Source organism: Lepus europaeus, chromosome 10 (genome assembly GCF_033115175.1).
Source record: "Lepus europaeus isolate LE1 chromosome 10, mLepTim1.pri, whole genome shotgun sequence".
Taxonomy (NCBI): Eukaryota; Metazoa; Chordata; class Mammalia; order Lagomorpha; family Leporidae; genus Lepus; species Lepus europaeus.
In genome coordinates this window covers 112,264,257-112,278,437 of record NC_084836.1, presented here as the reverse complement: position 1 = coordinate 112,278,437, position 14,181 = coordinate 112,264,257, and the positions used below count along the sequence as shown (strand labels likewise).

Genomic DNA, 14,181 nt, shown 5'->3' with positions numbered 1-14,181 from the left:
CTGGGGGCCTGGGAGCCCGAGGGGGTGGCTGGCCCCAAGACCTCAGAGCAGGGAAATCGCGGAGGAGGGCGGCGGGAGCGCGAGCGGCCAAAGGACTAGCTCCTAGCCCCCCTGCTCCTGACGAGTCTCCGCACCCACCGCAGCGCGTCCGCAGTGTCCGCGCCGCGGCGCCGGCGATTCGGCCGCTGGGACCCCATTTCCGAGGCCTCACTGGGAATCAGGCTGAGCTAACTAGAAAGACTCCCCCCTGCCCCGCCCTGGAACGCTCACTGCCGCCCCAGGGTACCCCGAGGAGGGGGAAAGGAGAAGGGAGGGTGAGCCTGCTTCCCGTCCTGAATAGGAACCCACGGGGAAGCGCGAGGGAGATGCCGCAAAGTAGTGCTGAAAAATCCACAGGGAAGGCATGTTTCACAGTGAGGTCGGACCCCGGCAAGCCTTGGGGGAGGGGGCCCCCATTGCACCAAGTGTCCCCTAAGAAGCCACTGAAGCCCAGACGGGGGCAGTCATATGGCCCCAGCCTCCCACAGACACCTTTCCCCCCAGCCTTCCAGCTGGAAGTCTCAGAGCAGGGACTGCAGTACACTGCGCCCCCCGGCGCCACCGGTCCCGGCTCTGCGCCAGGACTCCGGGGTCCCCTCTCAGGAAAAGGAGCTCTCCTCCCGCCCGTCGAGCTCCACGTCAGCCCACTCTAGCCCTTCCATCCCCTTTCCCAACGCTTCCTCGGCTTGACTAACACGGGTCCGCCCCCAGGCCGTGGGCAAAAACCACCCCGGGGCCCCGGGCTGTGCCCCAGAGCGCGGCGCATTCCAGCACCTCGGACAGCGCCTAGCGCATTCCTATGGAGCCAGGCGCCAGGCCGCCGCGGGCGCCCACCGCCGCTTCGGTGGCAGCCTTTTCGGCTCTGACCCCAGAGCCGCCTGTGGCTGCTCAGCTCGCCGCCCCCAGACCACGGCTTACCCGGGTTGGCGCCCCCATCGCCGTCCTCGCAGTCCGTCAGGTTGTTCAGCATGGTGGCGGCGCGGCGCCGGGCCGGGGATGGCTGCGCCGCCTCGCCCGCGCCCCTCTGCCCGCCTTCGCCGCTCGCCCGCTCGCTCTAGCTCTGTCGCTCTCCGCTCCACGGAGGAAGAAGCTGCAGTGCCCGCCCGCCCGGCGCACACACACTCGCACACGGACACACGCTCACACCCGCGCGCGCCCCCTCGCAGCGGCGGCGCTGCTCACCTCATCCCGTATGCAGGAGGCGTGAGCCACTGGCGGGGCTTTAGGGTGGGGAGGAGAACGGGAGGGAGGGGGAAAGGGGACGAGGGGTGGGCAGAGCGCGCCTGGCGGCCCCCTCGCAGAAAAACTAGGGGCTCGCGCGGGTGGGATGGCAGGGGTGCTGCGGGGGACGGGGACCTCGCCTTCCGTGAGCAGACGCAGCTAGCCGCCCCCCCACTCTCCGGCGCAGGCGGGGCCCGGCACGTGGGCAGGTGCCATCCCGCGCCCTAAAAATAACGGCAGGGAACTAGGTCGCGGCCGCGGGGAGGCGGCCCCGCAGCGGCTGCCTGACTGGGGGTCTGGAGTGACCCCCAGGGAGAAGAAGGGGACTGAGGCGGCGGGGGGGGGGGTGCTTTGGAAGTGGAGCCCTGGGCAGCCCGCTGCAAAGCTGAGAGGCCAGCCCCTAAGGGAGTGGAGAACCAGACCCCCTCCCGTTTGGCTGTTTAAGAGGTGGGTGCTGGAGACATGCAGACCCCAGGGACCGGAAGCGAGTGTGTTGCCCGCAGGGGGCAGAGGTCAGGTCCCTGGGATAGCTGGTCTATGGATCTTTAACTGGGTGGGATGGAAGCTCAGGAGTTCCAGTGAACTCTCACCTGCTGAGAACAGCAGTGCCAGCATCCCACCCCAAGACCAAGACCTTCTGACGGCGGAACGCCCAGGGCTTGGGATGGTGCAGCCTGCAGGGAGGGCAGGTCGGTCTGAGGCTGGCCAGGGACAGAGTGGGGGAGGGTGGAATGAGGCCGCCTGTCGGTGTGGGACCAGATTTTCTCCTGGGGCAGGAGAGTCTAATCCCCTAATCCAGGATTGCTCTCTGAGGCCTCCAGAGCTGACGTGCTCTCTGCATTCCTCCCCCTCCTGAGTCCAGATCTACAAAAGCTTGATGGTCCTGGGACTCCGCAGCACCCCTAGATCAGGGCCGGAGCCAGCGGCAGAGACATCCCAGGAAGCGACATTGGAGGATTGGAGCCTTTGAGAAGCTGGGGAATCTAAATATCCGAGGGTAGGAGTAGAAATGATCTTCAGACTCGCCCTAGGTCATAATGCTGGGCCTTACATTCCAGGAGAGGGGCGGGCATTTGGTATGGGGTTAAGACACTCCTATCCCGTATCAGAGCACCTGGGTTCAAATCCTAGCTCAGCTTCCTGCTGATGCGCCCTGAGACACAACAGATGACAGCTCACGTCCTTGGGTCCCTGCTCCCAACATGGAAGACCCAGATTGAGAGCTCTGGGCTCCAGGCTTTAGGCTGGCCCAGCTCTGGAAGCTGTGGGCATTTGGGCAGTGAGCCAGCAGACAGAAGTTCTCTTTCGCTCTCTCTCTCTCTCTCTCAAGAAAATTTTTTTTAAAAATTAACAAATAGGGGAAGGTATTTGGCACAGAAGCTTACGTCAAAGTCTGGAATACCCACATCCCATATCAGAGTGCCTGGTTCAGATCCCGGCTACTCTACTTCCCATCCAGGGTCCAGGTAATGTGCATCCTGGCAGCAGGTGGAGGGTCAAGTACTTAGGTGCCTGCCACCCATGAGGGAGACCCAGATTGAGTTCCTGGCTCTTGGCTTCAGCCTGGCCCAATCCTAGCTGTTGCAGGCATGTGGAAGGTCAACCTGAGTGGAATTAGATATAAGATCTCCCTCCCTCTCCCTTCTTGCTCCTTCCCTCTGCCTTTTAAGTACAATGAAAATGAATAAATTCCAGAAGTCATCTTAGATTGGGTAACGCACAGCTTTCATTTTACAGTCGAAAAAATTGAGGCCCAAAAAGGTGAGAAGATTGTCCGTGGTCACAATGGCAGTCAGAGGCAGAACTCTATCTAGAAGCCGGTTTACTCTACTTTAGGACTCCCCTCCCCAACAGAACCTCTTTCGGAACTGGCCTTATCTCCAGTAGAAGGGACAAGGGCACAGTCATATCTAAGTGGCTCTGCAGCCCCTGATTTTTGGCTCCAAAAAAAGAACAGGAATTGGGTCTGAGATGAGCTTTCTCCCTCTTCTTGTTTCTGGGCTCCAGAGCTGTAGGGCTAGAGTGGCCTCTTGGCTTGCAGTTGGGCCTGTAAGGGCCCTAATGAGCCATCCATAGCCACAGAGACTCTGTTATAGGACTTTTTTTTTTTTTTTTTTTTTTAGAACCAGGGACAGGATCGCTGCTCAGACTCTCTTACACAAATTTGTCATTGATCTCAGGTTGGGGTCAACAAGTTGTCTTCAGCAGCTGACTCCAAGGTGCTTCTGAGGGATCTACCAACCAGATGTCACCACCACTTTGTTTTGTGGATGCCTAATGTACCCTCTTGGGTGGAGAGTTAGCTATGCAGACAAGGACTGAGCCCTGGTGTTCTTGGCTGTCCTGATAAAACTACAAAAGAGGTGAGGCGAGTTTTGGTCGGTGATAGGGGTTAAAAGGACAGCAGGAAGGAAAGCCACTGTTCCAGAATTTCTGCGCATTCTACGACACACACACTGGCGGCAGCACTACAGCTAGCAGAGGCGGGTAACAGTGAAGCACGAAGACGCTTGTATGAGGAGCACGGAGGAATAAAGTGAGGCAGAAGGTTTGCAGCAGCCCCCGGTCTGCTGTCCCCCTGGGCGAATTCCCCTTTGCGTGTGGTCCAGAGATCGTTGAAGTACTGACCACTCGGGGATTGAGCCCACCTACAGGTGGAAAATCTAGCTCGCTAGACGAAGGCAGGAGTGATTACTCTTCCCCGGGTGTCCCCTCTGTCTACCCTTGCTAGAATTGATTCAGGAGACCTCTGGGATATGGGAGACTGGTTCCATCCTAGCCCCTGCCCCCAAATTCTGGGAAAAACTGGCTTCCTCTCTCTGGGCCTGTGTCCCCGACTATAAAAGGAAAACTCAGTGTGCCGTGCTAGTCCCAGAGCATGGCCGCAGACCCTCCCTGAGGGCCCCAGGCCACATGAGCAGACGCCAGGCCCACAGTGGACACCGGTGCCTCTCAAGGAGTCTGGGCCCCATCCTGCCTTCCAGCCAGTCCTCCGGGGGAAGCTTTAAGAAGCACCTCCTGCAATGCCAACTTGCCATTGGCCAGCAAGAGGTGACCCCAGCTTGGAGCCCCAGGAACCCAGCTGCCAGCCCAGAGCCCTAGGAAGATACCAGGCCAGGGGAACCTTCTCATTAAAGCAATGGAAGACACAGAGCTGGCCAGGGGCCTATGGTTGAAGTTGAGTCTCTAAAACTCACGGCCCCCTCCTTCCTTATGTTTCTCAGAGAGAAAAAAGCACAGAGGAGCTGCCTCCTGGGTATCAGAATTTAGAAATTGGAAGAGACTTTATATGTTTCCCACTTACAATGAAATTAGAAGCCAGAGTGGAAAGGGACACATTTTTTTTTTTGATGGGGTGACCTTGGGAGCACCTGGGGACTCGTCTCCCACTCTCTGACCTCCAGGGCTCCACCCACTGAGCCAGGAGGAGGGGTTGTCTAGAGGAAGTTGGACCACATGACTAGGTCCTCCTTCCACAAGAGGCAGGCCCAGAGTTCCCCCTTATGGTTCAGTCCCTATCCATCCTTATCTCCATAGCATGCCCCCCAGGACCTAGTCACCCACTCCCAGCCTTGGCCTCGGGGAGAAAAGGCCCTGACCCCCTCCTTCACCCTCCTTCTCCCCCATCTGCATGCCCCAAGCCCCTAGCAGTGAATTGATGAGTCCAGCACACAGCACACTCCCCACACACAGGGCTCACCGCAGAGCACGGCAACCACCACTGTCTCCGTGGCAACCGGGGGCTTAATTAACAGGCTGCAGCCCCATCACCATGGCAACGGCACCCCAACAGCCCCCCATTCCCCTGCAGACTCAGCCCATCTTCCCCCTTTCCCAATCTGGACCCCCTTCTCATGCACCCACCCCCACCCCCACCCCACCTGGAGAGCTGAGGCCTGCGGATCGCTCTGGTTCATTGAGAAGAGAGAAGGGGAGCGGAGGGGGAAGAGAAAAAGAGAGAGACCTGTCACCATAGCAACTGCAGCCCCGTTCATAACCAGTTTGTTGCCATGGAGATTCCTAGGGCTCACCTTGGGCTGAGGTACTGGGCTGTGAGGTTCTGAGTCCTGGCTTGAGGATAGAGCAAGTGGAGAACTCGTGGGACAGAGTGGAAATCCCTACACCGAGTGCATGTACCCATGGCAGCAGCACTCTTCCCAATTCACAGATGGAGAGACTGCAACATGAGGGGCGGGTCTGGGGCGGGGGGCAAGAGCTTCGGCCTCTAGATCATCAAAAACACTTGGCATTCCTATGGCTAGAAGGACCCTCGGACAGCTGCCTGTCAACTCATCTATACACTGCGAGGGTACACTGAGGCCCAGGGGAGGGAAACGGTGTGCCAAGGCCATGCCACAGAGCCACACCAGAGTATGGGCTACCTTGTGGTCTCCTCCCATCTCCCAGGCATAAATTAGCTCCCTCTCCCTCCATGGGAACACATCCCAACCCCTGTTCATCTTACCAGGCCCGGAGCCAGCTCTCCTCCCTGAGAAACTGAGGCACAGTGGGGGTGGGGGCGCATAAAGGGATGGGGGAGTTGCTTCGGTTGTAACAGCTGCTCCCAGCTTCACTTCCACCTGTCTTCCCAGGGTACAGATGAGGCGACTGCCCAGGGGCAATGGTGGGTTCTAGGCCCAGTCTCTGACTTCCTCTCACTCTCTGTAACTCGTGCTCACCCTGGTGGCAGGAAGCACCTCACCACTTTGGCCCAGAGCAAAAGACCATGACAGCATACACGTGTGACCCGCACAACCCCCTCCCCGCCTTTCCCAATTGGACACGTGCTGCCCTCCCTCCCTTTGGGCCTGGGTGACAATGAGAGGTGGTGAGAGCAGCTCTCTGGGGCCAGGGAGGCTGTAGCAAGGCGAACATTTGGTTCAGTGGCTAAGATGCCAGTTAAGGCACCGGTGCCACATCAGAGGGCCTGGGTTCGAGTCCCCGCTCTGGCTCCTGACTCCAGCTTCCTGCTAATACAGACCCTTTGAGGATAATGGCTCCAATGACTGAGCTCCTGCCACCCACATGGATGACATGGAGGGAGCGCCCAGCTCCCTGCTCGAACCCTAGCTCAGCCCCAGCTGTTGCAGGCATTGGGAAGTGAACCAGCAGATGGAAGCCCTCGCTCTCTCTCTCCCTCTCCCTCTCCCTCTGCCTCTCGAATAAATTAACTATTTGGAAAAAAACAGTTGTGGAAACGATGCCACAAGACGCTAGGTTTCCCCAGGGAGCCCTCGTCTACTTTCCCATGCAGTGACCTAGCACAGAGAGGGTGGGTGAAGCCGTCCCATGCTTGGGTTAAGAGGCTACAGGTCACTCCAGTCATCCTCAGGATGGAACTTGCAATGTATGCAGGCACACTGGTGTCCACCTCACGGCCAGACACAAAAATATCCCATCAACATGCCCATCAACACACTGGCAGCGCAGTGACACACACAGGCACTGACTCACCGAGCACCCCACAGGCCAGCAGAGGTGGCGTGGGATGCTCCTCCCTCAAGACTCACACACACACACACACACACAGCCTCTGCCACAAGCACCCAGCATCCCAGACCCACATCCACTTTGCACACCCCTCCTACACTCCTCTGCACACCCAAAGCCTGGATTTATTTCAGCTGCACAGGAGTTTGAGTGGGAAGACTGAGCAATCACCTGGGGACAGGAGAGAAGGCCATGTCACTCCCCAGGCAGGGGACAGAGCGTGGGAGGAGAGGAAGCCGCGGCGTGGGAAGCAGGGGCCCACACACAGCTCCTAAGTACCAGGCTCTGGGTTTGGAACTCAGAACACAGAGATGCAAGGATGCACTCCCCCACTCCCTGTCGCAGGAGACACTCAGACATTGCTGGGACTTGTGCTCTATGCTGCAGTGGGCTGGGAGCAAGGGAAAGTGACGAGTAGGGGCTTCCCTGGCTGCAGGAAGCAGGTGATGGACAGATACAGGAACAGCAGGGCAGAGACGAGGGGGACTGAGGTGCAGCTGGAGGGTGTGGCCTTTATCCTAGGAGAGCTGCGGAGCTTCTGTGAAAGATGGTTAGGGCAGGATGGAGGCAGGGCGACCAGTGAGGAGCCTGGGACCATGGCCGGGTGAGAGACACTGGAGACAGAGCCTGGGAGATGTGGCCAGATTTCGGGTAAGTTTTAAAGCACCAGATGGATTTGATGGGGGTAGAAAAGAAGGCGTGGAGAAGGCTCCCGTGTGTCAGACTTTAGAACCTGGAAGGCTGCTACGGCCATGCCCGCAGAGGTGATGGGAAACACCCAGCGTGGAAGCAGCTCAAGAACTTCGGGCGGCCAGGTCCAGCAGGAGGCCGACCACAGGGCCGGAGACCTGCCGGAGTCTCGGCCTCGATGTGGTCACCGGTGCGAGGAGGCATGTGGCCGAAATCCTGCTCCCAGCCCCGCCGGGAGTTTCGGAGCTGGGGTAGGCTTCGGTCCGAGCGAGTTCACCTGCGGCTCAGCAGCGACCCCTGGCGGCCTGGGCCGCTGCAAGCCGACTCGCTTCGTTCCTTCCAGCCCCGAGGGGCGCAGAGCCGGGGGAGGCCCCTGGTGAGTGCCCTCTGCCGGGGAGACTCGCGGGCAGCGGGATGCTACTTCTTCACTGAGGGCCCCCCTGTCTCCTGTCTGCACCCGGCGGGGAACTTCCGTTACCAGTCCATGCCCTGGGCCCGAGAGAAAGCCGCCCCCGGCCCGCCTGAGCTGCCCCTGCCGACCCTCCCGGAGCTGCAGGCCCCGTGGGGTCCCCAGGGGTCCTGAAGTCCCCACGGGGTCGTCCCTGGACCCAGCAGCCCAAGATCCAACCTGACTTCCCCGTCTCCTCCCAGGGTCCCAGGCGTCCGCGCCGCCTCCATAGGGACACAGGACTGAGGACCCGATAGGCACCGATGGCCCGCTGACCGGCATCTGCCTCTGCGACCCTGACTTATGGTTCCTCCCGCTGTCGAGCCCAACCCCCAGCCCGGCCCACCCCCCTCCTCCTGGACCCACCCTGGCCCACACAATCCGCCCTCTCCCGGCCCTCGCCCCCATCCCTTGTCCCCGTCGCTTCCGTGCCCAGTGCGGCCCTAGCTGCTCCATCACAAGGTCCGCCCCTTCGCCGGTGGCCCCAACTCTCTCCCTGGCCACACCCCCTTTGCCGATGGCCCCGCCCCCGGGGCTGGCCCCTCCCCCTTCACACGTTCAGTTCCGACGTCCGCAGTCCCGGAGTCCCGGCTGCCCTCCCCTCTCCGGCCCTCTCTGAGGACCCCCGGGTCCCAGCCGCAGCCCCGCCCCCTCCCCGAAAGCCCGCCCCGACCCCACCTTCGCCACGCCCACTCCGACAGGCCCCGCCCCCTGCGGCCTCTACCTTTGGCGTCTTCCCCCGGGAGGCGGCGGGGGTCGGCGACCGAATGCCGGCGGGACTCCGCGTCCGGCGTCCGGGCGGGCCCCGCGGCGGGCAGGGAGGTGACGGTGAACCTGCGGCTCATGGCGCGGAGAGGGGCGCGGCGGCCGCGGTGCAAGCCCGGATCGCACAAGTGGCCGCAGCGGCTCCGGGAGGGAGCGAGCGCGGATCCCCCCACCCCGCCCGCCGCCCCCCGCCCCCGCCCCCCGCCGGCCGCGGCGCCGCGCCGGGTCCTAGTGCCCGCTGGGCTGCGCTGCCCTGAACGCGGTGGCCGCTGGCGCAGGCCCTGGGCTCTCCATCCCGCCGCGAGCGCGGGAGAAGCCCTCCCGCAGCGGAGAGCAAGGGACCCCGTGTGGCTCCTGGGAGCCGGGGCGTCCCCGTTCAGTCATTCAGCACACGTTGACGGCTCCTGGTGGTGCGAGACTGGGCACCGAGGACGCAGCCGACCAACGAGCAAAGGGGGAGAGAGATCCTACGTGGGCAAGCACAAAGACAAGACCACGTGACTGTGTGCTGCGAAGAAAGATAGAGGCGGGCAGAGGACCCCTCGAAGGGGTGAGCTCGGCAGGCCTCCTGGAGGGGGCGGAGGCGGAGTTGAGAAGAGCCAGCTGCGCCAAGATCTGGGGGAGCCTCTCTGCAGCAGAGGCAAGTGCAAAGGCCCTGGGGCGAGCGGGAACCTGGACTTTCTAAGAAGCGGTGAGAAGCCGCCTGTGTGTGGCAGAAAGAGGCGAGAAGAGAGGGGTGGGAGATGCCAGCGAGAAGCACACCTCAGGTGGTCTCGGAGGCTTTGCTGAGGGGTCCTTAGCTCTTTCCTTGCCCTCCAGGGGCGCCATGGGACGCTTGACAGGAGAGTGCTGGGACTGGTTTGTATTGCAACAGGGTCACTCTGGCTGCTGGGTGAGGCCTGGATGGAGGAGGCCAGGACTGTGCCGGCATCCAGACACGATGGCTGGTGTCCCATGGCAGGTAGTCTTCCTGATGGCTTGCACAGAGTACAGGACAGCAAGAGTGGAGTCAAGACCACGTCAGACAACTGGCCACAGCTGCCAAAACTGAATGGACACATGGCCTTTGACCCGGCAGCTACACACCGAGGGACATACCTTATCAGAAGACATGGCTGCCCATGTGTGTCAAAGGACATGAACTGGAAACCACTCAGATGTCCATCAACAGCAAAATGGATACGTCATGGACCATTCACACCTTGGAATACTACACAGTGCTAAGAAGACTCGATCTGGGGCTGGTGTTGTGGCGTAGTGGGTAAAGCCAACACCTGCTGTGCTGGGTCAAGTCCTGCCTGCTCCACTTCCAAGATCCAGCCCCCTGCTTGTGGCCTGAGAAGAACAGCTGAGGATGATCCAAGTGCCTGGGCCCCTGCTACCCACATGGGAGACCCGGATGGAGCTCCTGGCTCCTGGCTTCTGCCTGGCTCAGCCCTGGCCATTGTAACCATCCAGGGAGTAAACCAGCAAATGGAAGATTCATTCTCTCTCTCTCTCTCTCTCTCCCTCCCTCACTCCCTCCCTCTCTCCCTCTCTGTAACTCTGACTTTCAAATAAATCTTTTTACAAAAATCTACAACAGAACACAGAACACTAAGGGTGAATTTCACAAACCCAACATTTAGCGAGAGAAGCCAGATACAAAAGATTGACTGCATATCTTCTTTGAAAGAAGGAAGGAAGGGAGAAGAGAGAGAAAGGGAGGGAGGGAGAGAGAGAGAGGGAGGGGGAGAGGGAGAGAAAGGGGGGGAGAGAGGGAGAGAGATAGAGAGGGGGGAGAAGGAGAGAGAGGGAGAGAAGGGGGGGGAGAGAGGGAGGGAGAGAGAGAGGGAGAGGGAGAGAGGGAGGCAAAGTCCAGGCTGTTGGAAGTGATGACAGTGGCAATGCTTGCAAGCAGCAGCAGTGAGTATAGGGAGGACGAGGGGCTCCTAGGTGCTGATCCCTGAACTGGGTGCTGGCTACACAGTTGTGCTTGGCCATGACCATTTAATGACATACGTGTTATATTGGAGCAGTGGTTCTCTCTGGGGCAGTGTGGTCCACTAGGGACATTTGGCAATGATCAGAGGCATTTTTGGGTTGTCACAACTGGAGGGAGTAACTCAAGGCCGCTGTGGCCACCTGGGTTTGCAAGCAGGTGAACTGACCCTGAGTCCCAGCTTTGCCTCACTACGCCCTGCCCCCACATCGGGCGGGGGGAGGACCGGTCTTGAATGAGCCTGGCGGCTGGCCCACTACATCCTAGAGGAAGGCGCCAGAGTTAGGACAGCCCCCACTGCAAAGAATTATCTGTCCCAAATGGGACCATGCTGAGGCTGAGAAATGCTGTACAATAACCAGAAGTTTAAGGAACCGCTTCCTAGATTGTAGGATGGAGCGGTGGTGGTTTCTTGTTTGGTTTTTGAAATTCTTTCTCTATTGGAGAGAGAGAGAGAAGACTCTCATCTGCTGCTTCACTCCCAAATGCCCACAGCAGCTGGTCTTGCCAGGCCAAAGCCAGGAGCTGGGAATTCAGTCTGGTCTCCCATGTGGGTGGCAGGCACCCAAGTATTTGAGCCGTCCCCAGCTGTCTTCGTTAGCAGGAAGTCGAATCTGGAACAGAGCTGGGACGCAAGCCCAGGCACTCCTGTATGGATGCCTGTGTCCCAGCCACTCTGCCGCGGTCGATCGGAGGTAGAGTGGTGTTGTCTCGGATTCCAGCAGTGATGACTGAGAGAGGAGCAGGTTTGGAGAGCATCAGGCTGAGCGTGGAGTCGGCAGTTGAGCTCAGCGCAGAGGTTAAGGCTGGGGATATAAATTCCAGTCTGTTAGCAGAAAGCTACTATTTAAAGCTGTAGGGCTAGACAAGATCACAGGGAAGGCATGCACACAGAGAAGGAGTCTGGGGGTTGAGCCCAAGGGCACTCTCTCATTTAGAGGTTAGCAGCAGGAGGGCTCAGCAGGTGGGGGCAGGGGCTGAGGGAGCAGTGTCCCCAGACCTAGTGGAGAAAGGCTTGTGGGCAAACAGCATGCCCCACCCTGTCACACAGGCAGAGGGGGTGGGATGGACAAGCACAAAGGAGTGCTGTGGCCTCTGGCTGCAGGCAGGTCCTAGGTGGCGGGGCGGAGGGGGCTGGGAGCTGGAAGTGGCTGATCACAGAATGGGAACTGAGGAAGTCCGGACAGCAGAGGTCGCACTTTGGGGAAGTCTTCCTGGGAATGGGGGTGGGGTGGAGTAATGGATTCGCACCTTAAGAGAGGGGTCCACAGGGGTTTTAAACAAGCAGCAGTGACGTCTGGGGGTAGGTGTTTAGCTGGGCAATGGAGATACCCATGTCCCACGTCAGAGAGCCCGGGTTCAACTCCCAGCTTCAGCTCCTGGCTCCAGCTTCCTGCTAGTGTGCACCCTGGGAGCAAGGGTGATGGCTCAAGTACTTGGTCCTGGCCACCCATGGGGAGACCTGGATTGAGTTCCTGGCTTCTGGCTTGGCCTGACCCAGCCCACAGATGTTGTTGTGAGCATTTGGGGAGTGAGCCAGCAGATAGAAGTGCTCACTTGCTCACTCTGTCATTAGTACTTTTTTAAAAAAGATTCATTTATTTATTTGAAAGTCAGAGTTACACAGAGAGAACAGAGAGGAGAGGCAGAGCGAGAGTGAGAGAGAGGTGTCTTCCATCCTCTGGTGCACTTCCCAGTTGGCCACAAGGGCCAGAGCTGCGCTGATCCAAAGCCAGCAGCCAGGAGCCTCTTCTGGGTCTCCCTCGAGGGTGCAGGGCCCCAAGCACTTGGGCCATCTTCCACTGCTTTCCCAGGCCACAGCAGAGAGCTGGATCTGAAGTGGAGAAGCCAGGACTTGAACCGGCATCCATATGGGATGCCAGCACTGCAGGCGTCAGCTTTACCCGATACACCACAGCGCTGGCCCTGTCATTAATATTGTTTAAAAGAATGTTTGTATGCCGTGGGAAGAAGTCACTCCTGAGCCAGAAACTGATGAGTCAGGAGAGGCTCCCCCAGAGGAGGCTTGGGGGTTCTCGGAATTCTTCCTTACGTTCCCGCCAAGCTCTGGGGCCACAGGACCCTCAGACCCGCTCGAGCCCTCCCCTGCCACCCCAACTCTCTGTCGAGGGTCCCTGCCGTCCTGGGAAGTCAAGTCCATCCTCATTTAGCTTTTTTTTTTTTTTTTTTTTTTTTGACAGGCAGAGTGGACAGAGAGAGAGAGAGAGAGAGAGAAAGGTCTTCCTTTTTGCCATTGGTTCACCCTCCAATGGCCACTGCGGCTGGCGCATCGCGCTGATCCGAAGCCAGGAGCCAGGTGCTTCTCCTGGTCTCCCATGCAGGTGCAGGGCCCAAGCACTTGGGCCATCCTCCACTGCCTTCCCGGGCCATAGCAGAGAGCTGGCCTGGAAAAGGGGCAACCAGGATAGAATCCGGCGCCCCGACCAGGACTAGAACCTGGTGTGCCAGCGCCGCAAGGCGGAGGATTAGCCTGCTGAGCCGCGGCGCCGGCCCTCATTTAGCTTTGCACTCAGACGGTGTCATCTAGCCCAGACTATCACCTCTCCCTCAACTGGTCCAGAACCACTCTGTTCCCCTGCAATCCACCTGCTACCACCATGCAACAGAATTGTGAGCCATTAGCAGCTCCCGACACTCCACCAAGGATCCACATGGCTCACTTGGTTAATCCTCCACCTGCAGCGCCGGCATCCCATATGGGCGCCGGGTTCTAGTCCCGGTTGCCCCTCTTCCAGTCTAGCTCTCTGCTGTGGCCTGGGAGTGCAGTGGAGGATGGCCCAAGTGCTTGGGCCCTGCACCCGCGTGGGAAACCAGGAGGAAGCACCTGGCTCCTGGCTTCAGATCAGTGTAGCTCCGGCTGTAGCGGCCACTTGAGGGTTGAACCAACAGAAGGAAGACCTTTCTGTCTTTCTCACTGTCTATCTGTCAAAAAAAAAAAAAAATGTGTCGCCACTGTCCTGCCCCGGGACTGGGGGTGAACTGTGCAATTCTCTGTGCCTTAGTTTTTCAACTGCAAAACAGGGCAGTTGGTGATGACAACCCAACCGGCTATACGGTAATAACAGCACCAAAAGATAATCATAGTGTCTGTCTCATAGGGCTGTTTCAACACACCCAGAGCACAGGAAACAGCGTAGGGGGAGTGATCCATCTTTTTCTTACCCTCTGCCTTCCTCCTGGCACCTGGGTTCTCTCAGTTTCCCACTGTACAATAATGCTGCAGTCAACACCATTCTACATGCTGCTTTGTGCGCATGTGTGAGTATTAGAGAGCACCCGGGTGGTTAGGCTTGAGCGTTCTAAGAAGACGGAGCCACTCGTACAAGAAGGAACACTGGCTCCTCTTCCCCAATTCAGTTCCAGTTCCAGTTCCGAGGTCATCACGACTGAGAAATGTTCCCTGACCCCAACCACAACACAGACACACACGCACGCGCACACACACATGTGCACACACACATACCTTATTTTAGTGTGAAACATCGCACTCTGGGTGCCCTCCAAGTATGACCCCCCGCCACCCTCT

At 59.1% G+C, this 14,181-nt stretch overlaps 1 protein-coding gene across 1 annotated transcript in view; it reads right to left on the bottom strand.

Moving 5' to 3' along the window:
- The window catches only part of SLC12A5 (solute carrier family 12 member 5), a 33,801-nt gene extending 25,068 nt beyond the window's left edge, over positions 1-8,733 (bottom strand). Inside the window, exon 1 of the mRNA XM_062202384.1 lies at positions 8,613-8,733. Coding sequence (XP_062058368.1) covers positions 8,613-8,733 — 121 coding nt within the window. The remainder of the gene's footprint in view (positions 1-8,612) is intronic.
- Positions 8,734-14,181: the final 5,448 nt, after the last annotated feature.